Source organism: Festucalex cinctus, chromosome 3, assembly GCF_051991245.1.
Source record: "Festucalex cinctus isolate MCC-2025b chromosome 3, RoL_Fcin_1.0, whole genome shotgun sequence".
NCBI classification, from domain to species: domain Eukaryota; kingdom Metazoa; phylum Chordata; class Actinopteri; order Syngnathiformes; family Syngnathidae; genus Festucalex; species Festucalex cinctus.
The window spans coordinates 10234862-10259861 of record NC_135413.1 but is presented as its reverse complement, the minus strand read 5'-3'; the positions used below and the strand labels follow the sequence as shown (position 1 = coordinate 10259861).

Below are 25000 nucleotides of genomic sequence, written 5' to 3'. Positions count from 1 at the left end.
TGTGTGTATATATATATATATATATATATATATATATATATATATATATATATATATATATATATATATATTCATTCATTGAATGATATGATAATACAACAGATGCTTCTGCACAGTGCTGTGAGATATGAACAAAATTTCAAACCCCGATAATGATATATGTCCTGATGTTTTATTTTTCTGGAATACTGGGATTGAATGCTATGTTCCTTCACTTTTTTTTTTTTTTTTGACAAGTTGCAAGAGCCAATTTTATTTATAGAGTGCCCATTCACAACCTGCAGTAAGTCACCTCAAGCAACTTTACAGATGGAGCAGGGCTTAGAACCATCCTTACACATAAGAAACCAACTGAACCATGAAGGAACATGCAGGAAACATTCCCTTGATTATTATTATTATTTTTATTTTTTACTGCATGGATTTCTCCTTCTATTAGTGACAGATATAACAATTGCAGTGTTATTTACAGTCTATCAGTATTTTCCCCAAACACATGATTTTTAGTAATTTTGTAATAACATATGTTGCATATAATAATTTTTATTCAACATAAATTGCATTGAAAATGAACCAAAACAGCAAATGATTAACAACTGGAAACATTGCATATGGCCTTTCAGATGAGGCTTAAGTTTTTTTTTGTTTTCTTTTTAAATATAGTTATTATTTTTGAAGTCATACTGACGTTGATTTATGGAACAATCTAGTGTATTTTTGACTGGACGTGATTAGTAAGGGCATTCGACTGAATACTGTTTATGTGCAGCAGCTCTTAATAAATCTATTCATTAATTCTAATTGGAAGGTAAAAACCAAATCTATTCTATACAGTATGTATTCTCTATTATTCCCATTCAAAGACCAGGATATCATGAAACCCAACTCCCTCACCTCTGCATCTGTTTTGCATTCATCAACTCAAAGCCACCAAGGTGTGTGATGAAAAATGAGGCGACTATAATAAATACATGGTGTTAAAGAAAACATTAGGAAGAAACGCTTTTCATTCAACATTTTGAATGGTACTATATTGGCATTTTTTTTGTTTTGTTTTGTTTTGTCATTGACCCTTAATTAATTGCCAGGTAATTTCCATGGAAACTTTCAAATTGTAATGCTGTCAAATTCACCATCTTATTACTTTACAAGAAACTTAATTTTAATGGAGAATTACTAGAAGTATCTACTTCTCTGTCACTTTAATTATATGTACAGTACTGCAAAATGCACATATTCTAAATCTCAAAGCAAAACATCCAAGGAGAGTAATGCAATTTTAAAAAGACTTATTAGAAGGGATTATAAAAAGCAGTTATATTTATAGAATCCCAACATATCCATACAAAATTTTTGGAAACATGCTTATCTTTTAACAGTGTTCACGTTTGAGAGGGCAGAAAAGCCTGGAGGCTGACGTTTCAGAAATACTTGTATAAATGTAAAGCAGGGTGATGCTGAATGAACGTCACCCTTGAGGGGGAGGGGGGCGTCACATTTTGAAACAGAATCAGGCAAAGCAAATTAATGGGGTGTATGTCTTTTACCCCACCCACAATTTTTCCCCCCTCACCCCCTTGGCTGCATGGCCTATCATCTATCTCTGGACGATGGTGGGGTTGTCATGTCGACCGGCCCGCAAGTTACTATGACAACAGCTCACCAGGAAGCATTTGCTGGGGAGGATATTGCCTCCTTGGGGATGGAGGAAGGAAAGGGGTACATATATATGTATGTGTATATATATATATATATATATATATATATATATATATATATATATATATATATATATATATATATAGGGACGAGACACAAATCCCACAAGATGAGATGTCTCTCACGAGATTGAAACCATGAGAGAGATGACAAAATTTGTAATATATTATTCAAATGTTTGTATATTATAATAAATACTATAATATATTCATGTTTTCTTTTTAGTTTTCTATTTGTGGAGCAGACTGCAAGAAAATTAACTAGTCTCATAAAGAGGAGAGTCAATTTTTTCAGGCTTATTTTTCAAATGCTGCTTCAATACCAGCTGCAGCTGAGATCTTTTACTGAACAGTTTTAGAGCTTTAGCTCTCTGCAGCTATTTTGGTATTCGGGCATCCTCCTGAAAATTCTATTGAATACAGACAGACACACATTTTCACTAAATAATGAGCGATTAACTGTTTTTCATTTTGAGATAATCAACTTTTTTTTTTTTTTTTTTTAATTAAAATTGTGCTTAACAGCACACTATTTTCCTCTCTAGAAATTCTTCCCACAGATTTTAGTCTATGAGATGAGATAACGTTGCCGGCTAAATCAGCACATTTTAGTGCACCTGTTTTGTTGTTGTTGTTGTTTTTTGTATTTTTTAAAGTGATCAGCACAGCAAGTGTGTTAGACTGTCAGCATTAAATGTGCACAGTCATTTGCGCCTTTCAAACGTGATCAAATGGCCCTGGCCCCTCGGACTTGCTAAGCAGCGCTAGCCTAGCCACATCAGTATTATTAGCGGCGCTAGTTGTATTAGCATTAGATGCACTGGAGCTGCTTTGAAATGCTGGCAACAGACGTCGTATGGTACATTTGTGTGCAATTAAGTAGATTTTTTAGCATCCTTAATTATCGATTGAACTTGTTTTTTTGTTTTGTTTTTTGAAAATTCAGTAAGAATTATCGACTGAACTTGATATCAAGACGACGTTGTGTTGCTGACACCACTGATGAATCAAGTCAGTTGTTATGCCATGTGTGACACGCTGCCGAGAACAACTTCAAATTAAGAGCGTACCAAGGCATTGCTGTCCATATATTATTAGTATAGTAAGGTTTGTTTTGAAGTTGGCCTTTTCACCACACGTTACCGTTATAAACACGTGTTTTTGCGACCGTCTACCTGACAAGGTACGCTAAATAAGAGGCTACCCAAGTCAATAGAAACACCTTGAAAAAAACAGAAAATAATTGATCTTGTGCAGTACAGGGACAAGAAGTCTTTATTGATGATGTAACTCATGATTGTAGCAGTAGAATGAATCCTTAAGTCTAAAAAATGATTTTGTCTGGCAATTTACAGAAAAATGCATCCAAACTTCTTGGAGAATCTTCATAATATGCAACCAGACAATAACCAAAAACACACTGTCAGCACAACAAAGGACTTCATCAGGTGGAATGTCATAGACAAGCCAAGTCAGTCACCATACCTTAACCCAATAGAGCATGTTTTTTTTCCCCTTCTGAAGACGAGTCTGAAGGAAGAGACCCCCAGAAACAAACAGGAACTGAAAGAGGCTACAGTAAAGGCCTGGAAAAGCATTTCAAATGACGAATGCAACAGTGAAGTCAATGGGTCGCAGGTTTGATGCAGGTATTGCAAGTAAGGGCTATGTCAGCAAATATTAAACGTTATTCACTTAATTAATAATTATTATATCTAATAATTATTATTAATAATTATTCTTAGTAGTAGTAGTAGTAATTCACAAGTTCATTTAATAATAATGTCAGTTCCATGACTTTTGCTCAGTTGAAAAGTGGGTGGCTTCAAACAAAATGTGCTTTTCATGAGTTGTTTAACACATCTAGATGTAAATACCATCAAAAAGAAGCTGGAATTTTCCACTTTTGTCTCATATTCATCTTTTTTTCTTTTTTTGTAACTTTTTATTTTACCATTTTTATGTTAGCACAAATAAACAAGCAGACCTACAAAGAGCTCATATTCATCTTTTGATCTGAAACACAAATGTCTTCAACAAAAACAATGGAATTGACCTTTCTGTTCAAATACTTTTGGAACAGACTGGGTGTGCGTGTGAGTAGGTGAGCGCGTGCGCGCGTGTGTGTTTTATATGTGAGGCTAGACAAAGATAGACTTGAGTGAGAGGTCAACTGTGAGGACAATGTTTCGCCCCGACTTCCTAGTTCTGCATTGAAGACCACAACCTCACTGGTACACATTGGAGGTCGTACCTGTAGGCTAAAATGGGGGCAGGGAGGACAATAAGAAGCGTCAGATGGCCCCCCTATTTTGAGACAAGTTTGGAATTATGCCCGAGGTGTGTGTGATATGTGTGTGTGTGTGGGGGGGGAGTCCTTCAGTGCTTAATTGCCCCATTAGAGCTGCCAGGGTAAATTGGTGGAAAGGCTAAGTAGATATTACCGGTATATTGAAAACAACAACAGCCCCTGGCATTCATTCACCTGAGGGTACAGGCAAAGTAGTCGTCACACAACAGTAAATGTAGACTCAAGAAAATATATTTAAAAAAATATATTTCACTGTGCCCTTTTTTTTTTTTTTTTTAACCCCTTCCGACCCATAGATGGTTGCATTGGACATGACATATTCATGTGTCTAAACCAATAAAACGTGTAATTTGGATGATGTCAACACCTCTGGTTGATGATTGGATCTTACATAACCAATCACAATCGCAAGTTGATTTGCATGATGTTCATGTTAAGAATGTTGCATGTAAGCTTATAAGTTTACAACACGTTACAGACATATTATCCTGGCGTCCACTATTACAACTAAAAACATAGATAAGCCCCCCCCGAAGTAAAAGAGTCAAAATCAGCAAAAATAAAAATCAATTTTGCCCAGCACTGTAAATACAACCAAACTGTAAATACAACGTCCCATTTGTAAACGTTAATATGCTGAGAAAAAAACTAAACATATAAATGAACTGTAAGTGTGTGTGTGTGTTAGATCAGACTCCTAAAAATGCAATGAAAGATTTTCAAATGGAAATGTAATCATTTGTAATGCAATCATTTAAAATATCATTGTGGAAAAAAAGAAGACACTTTAATGTGTCACAGAAGTGTAATGTTGACTTTATGATCATTTGATTTATTTTATTTTTTTTAAATGATAGGATTAAATCACCCAGGTGATTGATTCTTTACTTTTTTTTTCCTAGTATGAACGGATCAAGATTTACAGGCTTCACTTTACTGAGCTCACATTGGAATACATTATTTTTTTCCTGAATTCAATGATGTTCATTATATTAACTAATATTTTTATTAATTGATATTAGAATCATCATTACCTGTTTCAATTGATTGGCGAGGAGAAATCACATGCTTATTTAATATACTGTCCTACTCCTGAGGCCTCCATTTTGTCTTACAGCTACCAAATATGGCTTGGATGCCACCGAAAGGATGACCACAGCACAACGTCACTGAAAGACAAGAAATGAAAAATATGAATATAAATATAGGGATTATGGACACATACACACACCCACACACACACACAATTTATTTAAGTGAATTCTGTGACGACCAGAACAACAAGAGGTGGAGGGAAAAAAAAAAAAAAAACAGCACATGGACATAAAAACATGTCATCTGATTTATGATTATGATTCCTGCAGGCACGTGCCAGGCACACAATCACTTTGAGGCTTTTGCAAATCATAAAACAATTATTGGATGAACAATAAACGTGGGTCAAGTCTCACTGAGCACAGTTTTAATTGGCCAACGGATCAATTCCCTAAATACTTAATGGCTTCATAATAAATGGAAGGGAAAAAAAAACATCAAATCGTGAGTGTGGAGGAAAATATTAATATTCATGTATGACTCATTGTGTGAGATTACAGTAACCTTATTTGTTTCCGCTTTGGTGATAGCACATTGTTTTTTGGTTAGACGATATTATATATATATTAGAGATATATTTTTTTCCTTAATGTACAATTATTAAAAAATATGTCAGCTTTGCAAAAATATATGGTTTGATTAGAAGAAAAAGATTCATAAATGTTTATTTGAATGCAATTTCCAGCACCTACAACATGCACGATGGCCATATTGCACATCCCGTGTTTAAAATCACAATAGTATTATCATAACAATGACTGCGAGTTGAAAGGATGGCCAGAGAAGACAAAAAAAGGTCATTTGTGATAGCATGCATATGGATGGACTTTTACACTTAAATCGATTAAAAATGTTTTTTTGCAAAACAAAATCAAAATAACACACTTGGGGCCGCAATTTAAAAATGGGAAAAAAAAATCAGTGCAGATAGGATGATTAATCTCATTTTAATACATTTAGAAAGACATTTGAATTTCTCCAAATGTGATAAATTTTAAAGTCTTGTTTGTCATATGGACAAGCACGATAGCAGACTATAATCATCTTTTTTTTTCTCTCCTATACCGTTTAAGCTGCAGTTTATTTGGAGGCAAATGTCACATAAAAGGAAAGAAAAGGAATAAAATATTACAGCTGGATGTGTCGCAATTTGTAGCACACTTGTCCACCTAAAAATCAATTTCATTGCATTGAAATATAAAATAATACACAATTTATCGACATACTCCCCCATCTGTTTTTTTTATTTTTTTTATTTTTTATTTTTTAAACAATGTTTCATTCAAACAATATGACACACCGGAGACGATTTCGAACGATACACAACCTACATTGTAATATAAAACCAAAGTACAATTCAAGGTTTTATCAGCAAATGTCGGGACTTTTCCCCTCGTCCTTGTCTTCCAGCCCCCTCCTTTGCCTCTTTCTCTCCCTCCCCTCTCTCTCTATCTCGCGCTCTCTCGCGGAATCCTATTGATCCAAACCGTCTAATTAGCGGCGTCTGCGCAATTACGCGCATGCGCAGCGGGCGCCATCTCAGCCATTTTTTGAAGGAAACTAATTAGCAGGAATAAAGAGCCAAGTGTTTCCCCCCCCCACACACCGTGATCAGAACTCATTCTACCTCTGGAGCTCGCCTAGAACCCCTCCGTCCTGGCCCCCCCACCCGACCCCACGCCCACCCAGCCTGCACCCCGTCTTGTGTGTTTACTCCAGCCTGCCTTGCCTTGCCTTGCCTGCATGTAGCTTTAATTACACTGTTTGCTAAACAACTTGGAAGGCGGCTGCGTTCGCCTGCTCTCTCCCCCTCATCCATCCGTCCTCCTCCGCTTCCTTCGCCTGCACAGGATCGTGCAAAAAAATACAACAACAAAAGGGAATGCGTGCTTGTCTTTTCGGACTACTACTACGACGACACCCTCAAGCTCGCGGAGACTGGTGCCGGAGCCGCTGCACAAATGTAAGTGTTTCGTTTATTTGGGGTGGAGGGCACTAAACGCGCATGGAATGAAGCATGAGTTGCTTTTGTAGTCACCTGTTATGGTGGTGTAAACAAAAGCCACAAGAGTGCTGCGGTGAGTGTGGTGTACCGCTTGACAACAGTCACACGCGGGGAGAGAACTCTTCAAGTGCCCCCCCACCCCCAACTAACACCACCATTCCTGCCAGGAGCTGTGTAAGCAATACTGCCCCACGCAAAATTCGTATTTTGTCCGTGTGTTTTTCTTACCTGCAAAGCTCCACCGAGTCCACCTAGGCTAGACCATAATTGCAAATCGAATCCAGTTGTAATGTTTCCTGTGGAAGTAAAGGACAGTACATTTACTGCCATGTTGTTGAGGCAAACTACTGTCTTGCTTTCTTTCCTGGCTCTCGCACGCACGCATACACGCACACTATGCTTTTTTATGTCCGTCATGTCTGACATGTAAACACACAGCTATGCTTTGAAAATACAAACCATAGCCTGTCATCACTTGAACTCAGTGTAGTAGTGAATTTAAATTAGAATCAAATCTGTTTATTTACATAAAAGCACAATACACCTCTAGGTCTTTTCAGTACACATTATGTATATTAAAAAATCCAAATCATAGCCCGGTATAACAAACTGAATGTAATGGTGAATTTCTGGCCTTTGGATTAGATTCAGAATGTTTTGTACACAGACATACATTGCACAATTATGTCACTTAGGTATAAAAAAAAAAAAAGAAGTCATATTTTAAATACCCACGACATAGCCAGTTATCACATAAATCTGGGAGTACCAGCGAATCTCAGTTCCTAAGAATAGAATCTGAGTGGAATATGTACACAAAAAGATGTGTATAAACACATTTTAGCATGCACACGCAGAGACACTTTTGCACTTAAATCACCCAAATTAACAACACAAATGCTTTTTTTTTCTTCCCCAAAACATGGCTTTATCCTAATGAACTGAATGTAAGGGTGACTTTGAGGTCCTTAAATTAGAATCTGATTTGTGTGTACACACGACAGAATTGTTACATGTACGCACATAATCCTCTATGTCTGTTATGTATGCACACACAATCCCGTTTTTAAAAAACAAAACAAAAAAAAAGCTTGTCATCACAGAAAATGAATGTAATGATGAATTTCAGGTTCTTCCAATCAGAATTTGATTATTTTGTACACATTAGATGAGCAAACACACACACACTTTTGTGGCAGTCTACTATGCGAATGCACAATGCAAAAAAAACAAAACAATACAAAGCACAATGCTATTGTCATGGAAAACGATTGCAGTGGTGAATTTCAGGAGCTGAGATTGGTTTGTACACATGCAGGGCGTTTATTTTTAAACTTGGATACACAATTTTCATTTAAAATTCACAAACACCATGCACATGGTGCATTTTAGGCGTTAGTAAATGTGGGTTTGACATCTGTAGCCTGATGTACACACACTATCATTGTACACACACACGCACACACACACACACATTAAATGCTGGTTTCCCGTATTTGTGATCAATAGCCGGCCAGGAATGCTCGTATAAATAGTTGCATCGCTGATGGTCCGAGGCTATCGACCGCAGTGTAAATGAAAATCTTTATCAGATTAGAGACTATTCTCAGCTGTTGCGGGTTGCTGGCGGGCCTCAAAACACCCCATGGTGGTATCCCACAGAAAACATGAAGACCACTGCAGTGGGCAAGGGTCTGTGGCCTGTGACACAAACACGGTGCATTAAAGCGCTATCAGAGTGCGGATGTGGGCCATATATCTTAAAGCTGCAGAGAGAGATGGGGAGGGGGGGGGGCACCCACTCTGGATGTTGCAGGAGGAGGGGAATGGTCTCGGTTGGGGCCAGAAGGTGGAAGGTAAATTAAGGTTGCTCCTTGATTTCTAATAAAGGTCAGTAATTAAATTGCAAGAGCAAGAGACAGACATATCTATCTCTTTTGACATTGGCAGGAGAGACCCACTTCTTTTTATATTGCACTGATTTACTGAATAATGGCTAATGCGCCGCCTTGAACATAAACGTAATCATCATGAAGAAAAGAGTAGTTGTTAAATGCTTCTTGAAATTGTATTTCATGTATTTTATGTCATTACCATTGCCATGCATACCGTCAACATTAGCATGCACGCTAATGCACATTTGTTGTATTCTCGACTAAATGAAAGCACAAATGTGCTTGGTATGGTACATTACTCCTTCCCCTTCCGATTGTTTGGCTAATTAGAGCTGCCTGGCCTCACCTTCAAATGTGTGTGGCCTAAGATGCAGCATGATACAATGGTTTTCAAGCGGCGCTTTTATCCACTTTTTATCTCAGTGTGGCAATTTAGCCGAAGCCCTTTAGCTCCAAAGCGTTCAGTTCTTTATTTAATCCGATCCCCCGAGGAATATTATAGACCTCCTGCGTAGCCCTTACCCGCATTCCTCCACCTAGTTTGGCGCTTACACTATTGATTTTCCCATTAAGGGCTAACGCTAACCCCTGAGTAACCGGCCTGTGTGTTGCGCACCCTGAAAGCTCTATTGAACAGATGCTATCCGAGGCCTTTAATCAATGGCCTCCACTGTTATGCAATATGATTTACATGACTCATTTGTTTCATTTTCTCCACTTTCTTCCTTTCTCTGCGTGTGCAGGCGGGGTGGTGATGCACGGCAGCTGTAGCCTCCGCCATGGACATTGGTGAGGCAGGAGGAGGGGATGGAGGGGGAGGAGAGGACAGAGATGCGGGCCTCCGTCCCCAGGCTTTATCTCGCCCTCCCCCGATCCCGGTGTTCATTCCCGAGCAGGGTTTGGCCTCTCGTATCTCACCTGGGGTTCCTGCCAATGAGCCCCTGACCCCACGCGAGAAGCAGAATGAGGCAGGTGTCGAGGGGTACCAGGTTGCAGGAGAGACCCAGGTAGGGGGGCAGGAGGATAGACGCCATCACGCGCGTCAAGAGGATGGAGCGTGTCCAAAGCAGTGGATGAAGGTGATCTTCCGGGAGGAATATCTGTCAGGGCAAAATGGGGAGGGGCATGCAGGCAATGGCATGGGAGTGAAGTCGGCAACAGGGGGTCTCCCGCAAGCCCTCAGCAGCAGCAGGAGAGGAGAGGAGAAAGAAGAGGAGGAGGCCATCTCAAACCAAAGCCAAACCAAATCCAAATGTTCTTTATTACCTCAACAGAGCCAGCAAAGCGCTTCTTCCAGCACGGCAAAGGCCAGTGGCACGCTCGACAGCAAAACAGCCGCATCGCCAAAGTCCTCCCAGAGTCCCCCCACCTCTCCAAAAGCCTCCCCTTTTCTTTCCACCTCTCCAAAGCACTTCACATGCCCATCCTACTCTTCTGCCCTGCTGAGTGACACGGAGGCAAAAGACATACCAGGAGATCAGGGCTGGATTTCTGGGTTTCCTCAGAGCTTTAAATCCCAGCAGTCGACTCTGGCTTTCCCATTGGCAGGTGTGGAGGGGGCCAGTGCGCCTGCTGAGGACAACGGGCCAGCAGGGGTTCCTCACTCTTCCATTTCCAATGGAGATGGTGCCAAAGCTCCAGAACCAAATGACAGCCAGCTTGAGACAGATGTAAATGACGAGCGAGACAACGAAGGAGAACCGAAAGAAGCTGTCCCCAAAAACCTCAACCAAGAGCTCTCACTGACAAGTCACATGACTGTAATGCACTCGCGCAATTCCTGCAAGACGCTGAAATGTCCCAAGTGTAACTGGCACTACAAGTCCCAGCATACCCTGCAACTCCACATGAAAGAGAAGCATCCCGAGACGGGCAGCCAGTGTGTGTGCGCCAACTCCGGTGGGAAGTGCGTTTGTGGCAGTTTGACACGGGGTGTGTGTGGCTACTGCAGTTCAGGGAAAGCCCATCCCCGCTTGGCCCGGGGAGAAACCTACGCCTGTGGCTACAAGCCCTACCGCTGCGAGGTGTGTGACTACGCTACCTCGTCGAAAGGCAACCTAAGCATACACATGCAGTCAGATAAACACCTTAACAATGTGCAAAACGGGGGACATACCAATGGCCAGATGCATACTTTGCATGCTAGCAACAACAATAGCAGCTCCTCAAACGGGGCCACGATGGACGAGCAGGTATACAAGCAGCCGCTTCCGATTCCCACCTCGACTAATCAGCCCGCCAAGCTCACGCCACCTGCGCACTCTCCCTCGCATGGCAAGCGGTGGCGCTGTGACGTCTGCGATTATGAGACGAGCATCGCCCGCAACCTGCGCATACACACCACCAGTGAGAAACACACACATAATATGCTGAGGCTGCAGAGGGGTTACTACCTGTCCCACTGCAGGAGTCTTGCTCCCCATCTGAAGCACCTGAACACAGGTAAGAAACAGCATGAAACCCTGAGCTGTTGGTTTAGTACAGGGGTCTGCAACTTGCGGCTCTGGAGCCACATGTGGCTCTTTAATCCCTCTCCTGTGGCCCCACTGTGGGTCTCTTAAAAAAAATAAAAATAAAAAAATATATTATTTTTTTTTCTCCATATTTTTAGTTTTAAATTTTTTTTCAAATAATTGATTAAATAAAAAAAAGAATAATTACATATTTTTTCAAAAAGTCAACATTTTTAAGTTTTTTAAGTTTAAGTCTCACAACAAAGTGAGACAAAAGGTAGACGAAAAAGTTTTTACAAATACCTAAAAATGTGATAAGCGTGGCCGTGAACTGTCTAAAACGGGAGGGAAAAAGCCAAAAACTACCATAAAATGTCCATGAAAAAAAGGTAGAAAAAAATGTCCAAAAAATTTATAAAAGTGTAAGAAGAGAGGCAGAAAATTACTATATGTCCATAAAATGGCCGAAAATGTCAGAAATGTAACAGAATGGCAGAAAAGTCGAATGTATGAAAAATTATACACATTAAAAAAAAAATAATCTAAAAACGGAGGATGAAAGGTAGAAGAAAATGAATGTCGAAAGTATTGGAGGCTGCATTATTTTCTGCTATAGTGCAGCTCTAAGGAGCTCTTGGGCCCTCAGTACATTAGCCTAACAATAACACTTTGTTTATTTAGTTAATCACAATGTTGAAATGTTTTGTGGCTCCAGACAGACTTTTGGTGATTTATTTGGCCTAATATGGCTCTTTAGTAGGGGTGCACCGGTCACAATTTTTCAGCCGATTGCGATTGCCGATCTTTTAAAAAGTCTTACCTGCTGATCGCGATTTTTGCTGATCCTGATTTTTTTTCACAAGCACCATTCACCTTCAGTGTTCCAATCTTGTTTTATTGGAAAACATTGAAAAATATCTGTGAAATAATACAAAAGGGTTGTTTGGCACATGAAGTAGTTCCCTCAAATAAAAATAAGAAGCCTAAGAGTCATGTCAGCATAAGATGACAGTGTCTGACTTTTTCAGACTTCTGTGGAGGGAAATGAGAAAAGATCGGTTTATTTTTAAGGGATCGGACGATCATCCCCCTCCCCCGTACTCCCAAAATAAAGGAAATCGGGGACGATCGATCGGTGCACCCCTACTCTTTTGACAGGAAAGGTTACTGACCCCTGGATTAGTAAATGAGTAAAACGCTCACAGTCCTTTCTAAATGTCAGGTGGGGAGCTATCCTTGAACATGAGACTGACGACGCAACAAGTCACAGAGCAGCCTGTCACCCTTGGCTCAACGCTGACTCCGTCCCCGTCGCCGTCACCCTCTCCACCGCCAGTCCTGTCTTTGTCTCCCACCGGACCTCTCTGCCAGGGTGTCTTCCAATGCCTTGTCTGCTCCTGCTTTTCTTCTGACAGCTTAGAGTCTGTGGAGCAGCACCTGAACGCCCCTCGCTCCCTGCCCCAGTCCGAATGGTGCTCCCTGGTCGCTGGTGGCTGTCACTGCAGACTGTGTGGCTATACCACCCCGCTCAGGGCCAACTTCTCCTTGCACTGTCAGACTGACAGGCACAGAACCCGCTACCAGCTTGCGGCTCATGTTCAAGAAGGGGGCGACCGGGGTCAGGAAGGTGCTGCCTTGATAGCTAAGGGCAACCCGATCCAGCTGAGGTGCAACCTATGTGAGTATGCGACGAGCAGTTTGGAGAAGCTACAAGGACATTCCCGGAGTTCCCACCATGAGTCCAGCGTCCGGGTATACAGAGTAAGCACTGACTCTGGAGAGGAAAAAAAACCCAAAAAAAAAAACCTCTTCCTGAATGCTAAATCATTTGAAACTAACATTTTCTAATTATGTGGCTTTCTTCTCCTTCCAGTTCCTGCAGCAGTACGATGGTGAGGTCGATGGCGGTTCCTATCTATTCCATTGTCTCCTATGCAACAACTCCTCTTCCTCCAAACTTCAAGTTTTAAAACACAGTCAAACGCAGACCCATCAGCAGAGGGAGGCGCTGCTCCAGCTGCAGCCAATGGGCGGAGAGGAGCTGGCAGCCATTTTTACCATCAGAAAAAGCCCCGATGGGGTCACAGGTGAGAATATCAACCTTGGAAGCGTATTTGACGTGCAGCTGCATCTGCTCGCTGACACGAGGAACGAGGCCTGGGGATTAACATGAAAAGTGAGAAAATGAGTAATGGCTGTTGCTGAGCTATTGATCGAGTAAATTGATCAGTCGATACACATCCTTGTTATATCCCCGATCGCCCCTGTCGACAGCTAACTAGCACCTGCTAATCAATGAACCAATACAAATCCCCTGGACAAAGATGGGGGAGGCAGAGGCTTGTAACGAGTGAGAAATTTGCTGCATAGCCCGCTGCTGTATGGTTACTTATATTGTGTAACAGTCTCCTGGAGTCTGTACATTAATTTTCCACCTTTTTGAAGAGAATCTAATGGAGAATTAATATATGATCAATAGGGTATCAAATAGACAAGAAGAATGAAACATGGTCCTTAACGTCATTGTTTTCAATAACGGGACATTTTGAAAATAATATGAATAGAATGAGAATGAATCCCTCAGCATGTACATCATAATGATTATTATATTACTGTCATCTGTCAGGAGAACTTAATGAGGATGAGGAAAATTCTGGCGAGGTCACCACCGGTCCTTTGGACCAAACCAAAGACAACTTGGGAGTTCAGCAGAGTGACAAAGAGACAGGTACGGCTGCCTATGGAAATTCAAACATTTCATTGAATAACTGAATAATGGCCAATACAGAAGAATATTGACGTGTTCTGCTGTTTTTGAAGAAGAAAAAGTGGTGGAGGATTTTGACAAGAGGGAGTCCTTCAAGCGTCAGGCATCTGGATGTGGGGAATTGGAAAACTCCATCACAAACAAACGACCCCGAACACACCAGCCGAGCGAGAACCAGCAGGTAAGCAGTTGACACCCACACAGACCAGAAAGTAAATGTTAATCTTTATCCTCACTTCACGCTCTTACCATTCTGTCCTTTTTAGACTGTCCTGTGCCCTTTGTGCCAAGTGAAAATCTCATACGAACACCTTCGACCTCACCTCACGCATGTGCACAGTGTGGCACAGGACTGCATAGATAAGCTCATCAGCACAGTAAGTGGATGCAAAGTGTGCATTTGTTGTATTTGCGTTTGTCGGGGTTAGCACAAGAAAATGAGCAGGCAAAGAGGAGGGGGATGGGGAAGAAGAGTGAAATGTAGGGAGACAATTCCATTAAGAAGGCACCCGAGAGCAAGGCAGTGGCTTTTTAATGCATGTTTAAGGAGCTCCGCATGATCGTCGTTGATGTGGACGTACAATCTGTGTGTGTGTGTGTGTGTGTGTGTGGGGGGGGGGGGGGGGGGGGGGGGGGGGGGGGTGTATGCGTTCTTAAAGTAGTGTTTGACTGTAGGAGTGAGGGAAAAGCCAGTGTTTCTATAATGCATCTTTAAGTATCCCTCTATTACCAGAAGTGCAGTCGAGCTAGAAATAAAAAAGAAAAAAAGTGGGGGGTTCATGGGGTGCTTTTTACTGTGACTCTCGAGCTAACAAAGACTGGTCATCTATCCACATCACCATCCTCCATCTTCTTGGCCCCATATGCTAAGTGGCCTTTGTCTCCTGCTCTCTTTGCCTCCACTTCACGTCCTGCTTTTCACCCTTGCTCCCCTCTTCTGTACCCTATCCCCCCACCACCCCACACGGCTACTCCTATCGTTCGTATTCTGCAATCTCTATCCCTGCTCCTCCCTTTCTGTCTCTCATTTTCTGACGCGTTACCCCTCCCGCACTGACTCTCGCCGAGGCTGTTTTTTTTGTTGTTGTTTTTTTCCCCCCAATGCCCCTTACGTCCTCCCTCCCTCTTCCTGGTCTCCCTCTTTCATATTCTTCACCCCTTAGCACTTAACCCCCCCCCCCCCAAACACACCCACACCTCCCACCATCCTCCATCCTGCTCGTACACCTCCCTCACTCACTCTGATAGTAATTGAGGTTCATTAATTCCGACTGAGGTGATGATGGCCATTATGTACCTTGCTTTCCAATTACGCTCTCTAGATTAAGCCTGACCTTCAGTTTTCTGCAGTGTGTATGCGGTGGTCTCGTCTCTCTTCTTATGAAGCCGTTACGTGGAGAAAACTCTTGTCATGTAAATCTCATCTTTAGCCTTCCACCCTTTTCCTTCGTGTAGCGTACTTGCTCGTGTTCGTGGCACATTAGCTCTTGAAGCTGAGGAGATGGAGGTTTTCTATATGAAGAATGATTTTAAATAAAATTCATTATTCAGCTCAGTAAAGTTTTATTAAACCCCCGAGGCATGTAGGAGGGCGTCATTGGTGCTGAAGGGCAGAGTCACATATCTCAACCATGTACGCTTATTACCAAGTTGATGTGCCTTGCTGCGTATAGCGCCAAGCAAGGAAGGGAAAAGATAAAACAATACACTTAAAGATTCACTCTTGAATGTTTCATGATATTAGGACAGAGTGTAGCCTCGCTGTGTTTATACGTCTTGCAATTTGTCTGCTATTAAGCTGTACAATTAAACATGTTTTATTCATAACATTGGCTAAAGAAAAATGTTGTTACCCTCCTTTTTCTTTGTATTGCTAAATCCATGCTATTTTTAAAAGAACGTCTTCAAAGATCAAACCATACGACACATTTTCTGTCTTTCAGGTCACACCATCCTTAGAACAAGTTCAGCCTCAGCTAGAAAATGAGCTACCATCTGACCTGTGCATGGATGACACGATGAAAGGTCAAAACATGAAAATTAGCCAGAGGCGTCTTTATCAAGAAACAGATTCCCTTACCTCAGATGATTCACCAAAAAATAAAAGTAGGTGTAAGAAAAGGAACACAGTTAAATATTTGTATTGTTTTGTGTAAAAATGAAAAGGGAAAAAAAAATTCATAATCACTGTGTGTTTGGCAGGCGTTTCAGAGGAGAAAACTGAGGGAAATATAGCCGCACCCAAAGATGTGACAGCTCTACTCACCCCACCCCTAGAAGACAACGCCACTCACCCTTCCAACGGAAGACTGGCTCCTCAATCCCTGACTCACACACCTCCCTCCTCCCCAACTGCTGACCCCCTTCCTCTTTCTGATCGCCATGGTTACCGGTTTCGTTGCAGCAGGTGCAGCTTGGCGTTCCCCACTCAGGAGAAGCTCCAGCTTCACTGGCAGTACCATGCCATGAGGGCGGCGACAGAATGCCCCCTCTGCTCCAGACAGTGTCGCAGCCAGGAGGCCCTGCAGAGACACATGCAGAATACACACTCACAGCCTGACAACACACAGAACACAGCCTCACTGCCTCATACGACACAATTCATGGAACACAGTAAGAGCTCAGTTCAACAAGATTTAAGTTTGTCACCCCAAGCTGGCCAAGAAGCAGGTGAGGGTGAGGATGAAGAGTCGGAGGAAGAAGAACAGCAGGAAGAAGACAACACTGATGGAACGGAACAAAAAGAAGAATGGAAAATGAAAGACAAAGATCTGGTTGCTGAAACTGGGGGAGATGACGAGGAATTAACTGAGCCAGAGAAAGTGCTAAATGATGAAATTCCATTAGAACCTAGTTCAATTTCTCTTATCAAAAAGAGTTCTAACCCAACAATGGATCGGTATTTAGATCCATCAAGGCCGTATAAGTGCACCATATGTTCTGAATCATTTACCCAGAAGACAATTCTTCTAGTTCACTACAATTCAGTGTCCCATCTCCACCGCGCCAGGCGAGCCCTGCAGGAATCAAACACGGGTGTCTCTGCCCCAGAGGCTCCCCGTGGCCAAGATCCTCGACCCTACCGATGCAAACTATGCGGTGTGGGCTATAGCCAGAGCTCCACATTGGACATCCATCTACGGTCAGTTCTTCACCAAACAAGAGCTCGTGCTGCACAGAACCCTGGTATACAAACATCAGTGCCGAGTGTAGCTACGCCAGTATCGGCCACCACGACTACTACTACTCTGTCTGTTACAAGTGGTAAGGAGACGTCTAAGAGTTCGCCTTTCATCAAGAAGCCAGATGTAGCTAGTTCTTCATCAGGATTGGTAGCTGAACTGCAATCGACTGTATCAACGGAAGGTCAACAGGCTAAAAAGAGAGTGGCAGAACTGATAGCATCAAGAAACCAGCTGCTTCTGATTCAACAGCAGCAGTTGGCTCAGGCACAGGCCCAAGCCCAGTTACAACACACAGCGTTGCTCCAGGCCCAAGTAATGCAGCATCTTCCTATCGGACCAGAGAGTCTCTTTCAGCACTTCTCTTTGGCACCGGAAAACTTGCTGTCTCTGCAGCAGCAACTTCTTCTGCCCTTTTACTTTCCAGGAGACATGACACTTAACACGGAGTTGGCAATAAAGAGCTTGGAACATACCCAATCTGAGGCAGCCAAGTCTACTCTGAGTGAACAGATTAAGGGAGAGGCTAAAAAAGAGAATAACCCTCAAACAGATGAAAAACTTGCTCAGAATCAATATTTATCCTCTGATGATATCCAAACAAAATATGTTGCTCCTGACACCAGAATTGACTACAGTCGTGTATCCTCCCCGAAAGAACCCCTCTTCCCGGAAGAAAAAGAAGAAATGTCTGATCCTATTGTGACAACTGAGAGTCAAATACAGGAAAGTGGTTCATCAACAGTTAATTTCCCCAAATTACAATGCCCTCCACCAAGAGTGCCATATGCTGCTGTAAACGGGGAAGCTCTTAGAACCTTGCTTCAGAGTTATGGCTATGAGCTGGCACTACAGTATATACAAAGTAGACATAGGCACCAGCAGCAGATTGCAACCCAAATGATAAATATGAGAAATGAATGTGCTGATATTAGCAAGATGGAATTGTATTCAGCGGGGCAAAAAGGGTCAGTTGGAGCAGATGATGGAACACTGCAAAGCTGCAGTGGGGATGCCAAAAATGAAGTTAAAGACATACAAAGTTTTCCAGGGGAAAATCAGGGCCACTATGATGATGCAGATGAACTGGTAAACAAAGAGAGAGGATGCTGTGGAAGAGGACAAAAGTGTAGAGATTGTGGAAAGTTTTTTTCAGATGCCATGATTTTAAAAAGTCACCAGGAATACATTCACAGACAAGTGCTTCCCACTGCTGCACTAGAGAGGTTTTCCAGAGAATACAGACTACAATATGATCAGTTGTACCCCTTGAAAGAGAAAACATCTGAAGAGGATTCATCTCAGAGTACGCCAGTTTCAATTCCAGCTACATCATCAGAATCAGAACTTGTATATGAAGCAGATAAGCCTCAAGTTAAAACATCACCTCTCTCCTCATCTTCTGATCCAGAAACAAAAATATGTGGTGCAGCTGAAGATCTACCACATGCCTCAGTACCCTCTCCTCCTCTTTCTTCTTCTCAACCTCAAATATTTCCCCAAAAGGAGGTACCCCTTACGAGCACATCTACGGTTAATTCTCAGAACACATCACCAGCTAACACCATGACTGTTCCCTTACCAAAAATACCTATGCTTCCTCTGCCCCAGCTTCCTATTCCCCCATTGACTTTACCCAAGCTTCCCCTTCCCCCGCTTCCTTTTCCGATGGAGCTACCACTCATTCCTCCAGTTGTGATGCAACCTGTGGGTCTCCAGCCCCAAACCTGGTTAGACTCAAGTGTGAACCCAGAATTGGTGAAACTCTACCAGTCTCAACTGCTTGGGCAACAGGCACCTATAAATCCAGCAGTGATTTCCCAACCATCTCAGCTTAGTCCGGCATTGCTTAGCCAGCCTCCTCAAGTCAATTCTTCGCTTCTAAGTCAACCAGTTCAGAGCAGCCCCACTCCAACTGGGCAACAGCCCCAAGTCAGCCCAACATTACTGGAACAACAGCAGGGCAAGAGAACTCGCACTCGAATCTCTGAGGACCAGCTGAATATTCTGAGAAAACACTTTGATATCAACAGCCTACCGAGTGATGAGGAACTAAACAAGATATCTGCTCTGTCTGGTCTACCACACAAAGTCATCAAACACTGGTTTCGCAATACTCTTTTTAAAGAGCGCCAACGTGACAAGGACTCACCATACAATTTCAATAACCCCCCAACCACAGCGCTTGAGGAGTCCAGAGAGGAAGTTAAAGTAAACCCACCTCTGAAACCCCCAGCTTCACCATCTCCAGCACCAACAGACATGTCCCATCAAACCCAGTTGACTGATATCCAAAGAGGCAATAACCACAGGGGGAGACGCTCTTCTCGAACCCGCTTTACGGAGAAACAGTTGGAGATGCTGCAGGGGGTGTTTGAAGCAACTCCCTATCCTAGAGAGGAGGAATATGACAGGCTGTCTGCCCTGCTATCCCTCCCAAACAGAGTCATTGTAGTCTGGTTCCAAAATGCGAGGCAAAGAGCCCGCAAGAGCCAGGACAGAAGTGTAGATGGAGTGGAGGGTACGAGCCATCTTGACCTTCTTAAGAAGAGAGACGGATACTACAAGAGTGATGATACTGAGGATAACAGCAATGGTGATGATGGGCAAAGTGACTCTCACAATGAAAATTCCATGGATCTGACCTATGAGTATTATGCCCATCCAGACTCTCCTGTTTTTGATTCTTCTACTCTTTCCACAGAAAGTGAACATTCGATGGGTATTGAGGAATTCACATCTGTTGTCAAAAAACAAGAAAATACAACTGCCTCTACACAGACTAGCAAAACATTGAAAAAAGAAATTACAGAGCTGAACAGTGACTGCAAAGAAATAGCGCAGGCAATGCATAAAGGGTCCGAAGATGAAAATCAGGTCCAACCTCTGCAAGAAAGCTCAGCAGAAAATCCCCAGCCTCACCCTTCTTTCCCCTTTCAAAGCACAGTACACAACAGCCCATCAACATCTGATACGAGACAGGATCATGTAGAGATTTCATCCCCAAATAAAGCTGTGGAAAAGCCTGCAGCTACATCACCAAGCCTACCTTCTTCGTCAGAGTCTGAAAATAATCACACTCAGCAGCCCGATGCCTCCTCGCGTGTAGAGACCCAGTCAGTAAATCATCTCCCAGTCCCAAACCCATTTCAGTGCAATTTATGCCCAATGTCCCTGCCATCATTCCAAATGTGGCAGGAACATCAGACAAGGCACCTCCTTGCAGCTCAGTCGCAGGTCCAACTCCTTCATTCTGGCTTCACAGACAGAACGTTGCCATACATGATGCTCCATTCCAACCACTCTCTGATGGCCAGCCAAATGCTTTCAGGCGCTATGACACAGTTGCACCCTAATGCCACAAGTCCCATGATTTCACATTTAAATAGCACACAAATTAAGAACTCACTTGCTGACCTTTCTCAGAGTTCCTTGAAGCAGAGTTCAAAGCTAATGTCAGAGGGCAGTTTTGATGTTCAAAGGTATAGCAGAGACTCTGAGGAAGACCATAGAAGGGATAAGCGTCAGAGAACCACCATCACCCCAGAGCAGCTTGAAGTGTTGTATCAGCGTTACAGCTTGGACTCCAACCCAACCAGAGGAGTTCTAGAGGGCATTGCACAGGATGTGGGCCTCACAAGAAGAGTGGTTCAGGTAAAACAAAAAAAAAAAAAAAAAACAAAAAAAAAAAAACACGTTCTGACAAAGAAAATACATCTTTTAGTATAAAAAAAAAAAAAAAAAAAAAAAAATCTTAAAACATGTTGTTCTCTCATTATACAGGTCTGGTTTCAAAACACACGGGCAAGAGAAAGAAAGGGGCAGTTCAGGTCAATGGGGCCAGGATCCAGTTTCAGCATGGGCTTGAACCACCTTCGCTGTCCATTTTGTAGGGCTCTCTTTAAGGTGAAGAGCGCTCTGGATGCCCACATGAGATCGCGCCACTGGGCAGAGGCTGAAAGAGCAGGCTACAACTTATCAATGAATAATGGTTCGAGTGGGCCCAATGGGATGGCAATATCTTCTGTCATAGACAAACCTGGTCCATCTATCTCCTGTAGCTTCGTCCCAAACACTGGCATTGCCATTAGCAACAGGGAACAAACAGTGAAGCCGCCTGTTACGTTTCTGTCTTCAAACAATGATCTGAACAACCTCGGGGAGTATGATGACTATGAGGAAGATGACGAGGAGTTCCAATGTGAAGAGGGTTCAAGTATGGTTGACCAAGGATCTCAGAGTCCCGAAGGATCAGGGGGTCAAAGTTCAGACTGGGGTGAGAATCTGCAGCCACATCACCATCAGCAGCAACGCCAAAGGACACAGATGAGCCACTTACAAGTACTCCAGCTTCGAGACTTCTACAAGAGCCACCGTACACCAAATCGACATGAGTGTGAAGCACTGGGACGGGAATTGGGACTGCCCCACCGTGTTGTGCAGGTGACTGTCATGATGCAATTTATCAGAATCTTAAATTGATAGATTTAAAAAAAAATTTAAAAAAAATTGCATAATACCCAAGATGTATACTTTCAAATATGTTTTCAGGTATGGTTCCAGAATGCTAGAGCCAAGGAGAAGAGAGCAAGAACTATGAGCTCCGACTCTGCAGAGAGAGAACAGGCGGAGTTGACAGCTGGCGCAGGAGAGAGAGACCGCGCTTGATGAGGGTCCCTTTACGTTCTTCTACTATGCCCTTAAAACTAATTTTCCTACTGTCAACTACTTAAACAAAAATCCACTTTGCTGCCCAACCTGTTTCCTGAGCACCCCAAAGATGCAGCGCCACCGTGGCCCAAAGAGAACCATTTTCAACTGAAAGTAAACCCAAACCAAGCCCTCTTTGCAACAACTTTTCTCTTTTTGTATTGCTCTCTTGTATGCGGTCTTGTCTTTCCTTGATGCCCTTATTCCTGTTGTGTCAGACACCTTTCTAAAACCAAACTCATCCTTGGAGAAACGACAACAATGCCACATAGGCCAAAGAGCATCCTCTTAAGTATTGTGACCTCACTGCCTGGCTAGACCTGCAGTCTACCTCCCGGTCACCACAACAGACTTGATATGGACTCCTTCAACCAGACAGTGCTTGAGGACGAGCCGTGTAGCATGTAGTGTGGGTCTTCAAAAGGCTGGAACAAGAACTTTCAAAGAGATTTTAGTGTAAATAGAGTACTCCAAAAGATAAACTTGAAGAAAAAAATAAGCAGCTAACGATGGAAGATGAGCAAACCAAGTAATATCCTGAAATAGACGGTGGTATTCCATTGAGCTTTTGTAACGACTGACTCAGATTCCAAAGCTCGTAACCAAAATTTTACCTGTCTGTTGTTTCATCGTGTTTGTTTTCAGTAACAAACTGCATAGCTGACATCTGTACAGTGAAGGGTGAGACATGCACCTGGCACAGGAAAATAGGGAAGCAAGGGACTGATCCGGTGCCAGGGTGCAATTCCACCCACCACAAACCAATGATGAGTCTTCTGTTGTACATGGACACCTTGTATGTTCCTTTTGTGGATAACAGCCCAAATAGCACAGAGCAGAAAGGCAAGTTTGCCCTAAAAGGGGCAAACTATTTTTTATAGCACTCAACCATAATACTGTATATGATAACTTTAACCAAACTCAAATTTACTTTGTGTGTGGGGGTGCGTGTGTGTGGGTGTGTGTGTGTCTAGTAATAGTTTCTTTAATATAAATCTTATGAATTGAGATCAACTGTCTTGCTTCGGTATAATTAGTGTCATGATTCTGAAAAGATTGTGACAGCTTTGATATGTTCAGGTAAGGATTAACTGCCTTTCTGTTCTTTGAATATACCAATGTCTTACCGATGTTGTGTGATGAATATGAAGCTTTCTATGCTCAGGTAAGCAGCTCAATATGGCTCCACCTCCCATGTGAACCTGATACTTTCTGTCTTTAAAGCGGAAGGGGCACACTTTAGGTTGGAAATAAATATTACATCAACAAAAAGATCTGAGCTTTTCACCTCAAATAGATTGTTACAAAAAAAAAAAAAACCTTATTAAAACTAAAGTGTTTAATAGCTTGAGGGGTAAATGTACAGTATTTAGCTTTTGTATGGTTGACTCAAGACTTCATTGGATGTTAGAGACGCAGCTCTCGTTTGTACACCAACAAGGAGCTTCTGCGCTAAGCAGAGGAAAGACTTAATGATGGTTGTTACCGATGTTATTTTTGTACACCTTAATTTATTTTCCCTTTTCTCCCACCCCTTTCTTTTTAACGTTTTCTTCCTCTTTTTTTTATTTGCAACCAGTTCGTATCTAATAATATAACAATAATAGCTGAACAATAATTAATGCTTTAAGACAAAAATCCAAAGACGTGATAATACTTTACCATAAGACCTACAAAAGTAAGCGCTACTGTGTACTTGATGTTTTGCTGTTTTTAAAGAAGGAAGGAGTCCCTATATCTAAGCTACTGTTTTCTGCCTCTCATAAGCACACTGGAGTACTCTGTAACCAAAACCCCCAAACTAGAGCCATGGCAGTCTGTAATATAGCGGTTGAAGAGTTTTACTTTTCTGAGAAATGTTGCAGTTTATTTTATCCCCCCTTTTTTTTTAACCATAGTGTTAAACTCCAGCCCTTAAGGATGTCCAGTTTGCTGCTAATGTACTGTAGTTTCTAATGTTATTGTAGAAAGATGCATGCTGTGATCGCTTTACAACTAGGCTTTAATGACTACAAACTGTAATAATGATACATGCGATGCTGTTGATGAATTGTTTCTGTTATTCTGTTGGAAACAAATTGGTACATGGGGCTAAATTCCATCAACCTGTTTTTTTGTTTTTGTTTTTTTCTTTCTTTCTCAGTAATCGATTCAGAGAGGATAACAGAACTATTATTTTCATACCAAGTAGAAACATCCAATAAACCACTAAATGTGTTTGGTGTGTTTACTTGTCAAACACGAGAAACGGCATTTAGCATGTTATAAGGAGTTCAGCCCCGGAATTTTCAAGGCATCATTTTATTCTGTGCTTCGATGTCTGTACTCCATTTTCCCAGTGAAAAAACAGCTTTCCAAAGGATGTGGACTGACCAACGCTGTCTTGTTTTGTTCTCAAACGAACCAATGTTTACGACAATACCAATGAGCTTTGTTCTGTACAGTAATGTGCATTCAAAAAAAAAAAACAGTTTTTGTACACTTGATTATTTTCTGAGTTTTATTTCATTGATCTCTGGTGACCATAAGATGTACATATTGGAGTCTTATGCTGTGAAGGGACTCCTTATTGTAGGTAAAACTGACTCTTTTGGTTTTCTTTTCCTGGATATGTTGTTGCCATAGTGATGACCAAAAAGATACCTGTGATGTGCACCTGTCCTTATGTCTTGCTCCAGTGGTTTTGTGTGTCTCTATAATAATCCCTTCCCCCACTTCTTCCCCTACTGGTGTGTTTCTCTTTTACCTTACTGCCCCCATATTCCACTGAGCTAAATAAAGTCTGCTTTGGTGCATGTTCTGGTCTCATCCCTTTGGTGTGACAATCCACGTTGTGCATGTTAAGCTATGCGGGGTGTTATTTT

At 42.1% G+C, this 25000-nt stretch overlaps 1 protein-coding gene and 1 long non-coding RNA gene across 2 annotated transcripts in view; one reads left to right on the top strand and one right to left on the bottom strand.

Moving 5' to 3' along the window:
- The first annotated feature begins 6790 nt into the window (after positions 1-6790).
- LOC144015600 (zinc finger homeobox protein 3-like) lies at positions 6791-24931 on the top strand. The gene is made up of 11 exons (XM_077515730.1): positions 6791-7087; positions 9768-11466; positions 12700-13238; positions 13351-13564; positions 14104-14205; positions 14298-14425; positions 14511-14621; positions 16188-16350; positions 16447-21080; positions 21210-21869; positions 21978-24931. Exons 2-11 carry the CDS (start codon positions 9804-9806, stop codon positions 22092-22094), a joined length of 8331 nt encoding a protein of 2776 aa, XP_077371856.1. The 5' UTR covers positions 6791-7087; positions 9768-9803; the 3' UTR covers positions 22095-24931.
- LOC144015602 (uncharacterized) overlaps positions 16483-25000 on the bottom strand; it is a 24436-nt gene continuing 15918 nt past the window's right edge. The window contains exon 3 of the long non-coding RNA XR_013282765.1: positions 16483-16766. This is a non-coding gene — a long non-coding RNA (uncharacterized LOC144015602). The remainder of the gene's footprint in view (positions 16767-25000) is intronic.

What these genes read in the sequence shown, in the direction of transcription:
- LOC144015600 (XM_077515730.1), top strand. Translation starts at nt 9,804, where the DNA reads ATGGACATTGGTGAGGCAGGAGGAGGGGATGGAGGGGGAGGAGAGGAC. An exon ending in CCAGCGTCCGGGTATACAGA is followed by an intron (nt 13,239 to 13,350) that starts GTAAGCACTGAC and finishes TTCTCCTTCCAG; the next exon opens with TTCCTGCAGCAGTACGATGG. An exon ending in TCACAAGAAGAGTGGTTCAG is followed by an intron (nt 21,081 to 21,209) that starts GTAAAACAAAAA and finishes CTCATTATACAG; the next exon opens with GTCTGGTTTCAAAACACACG.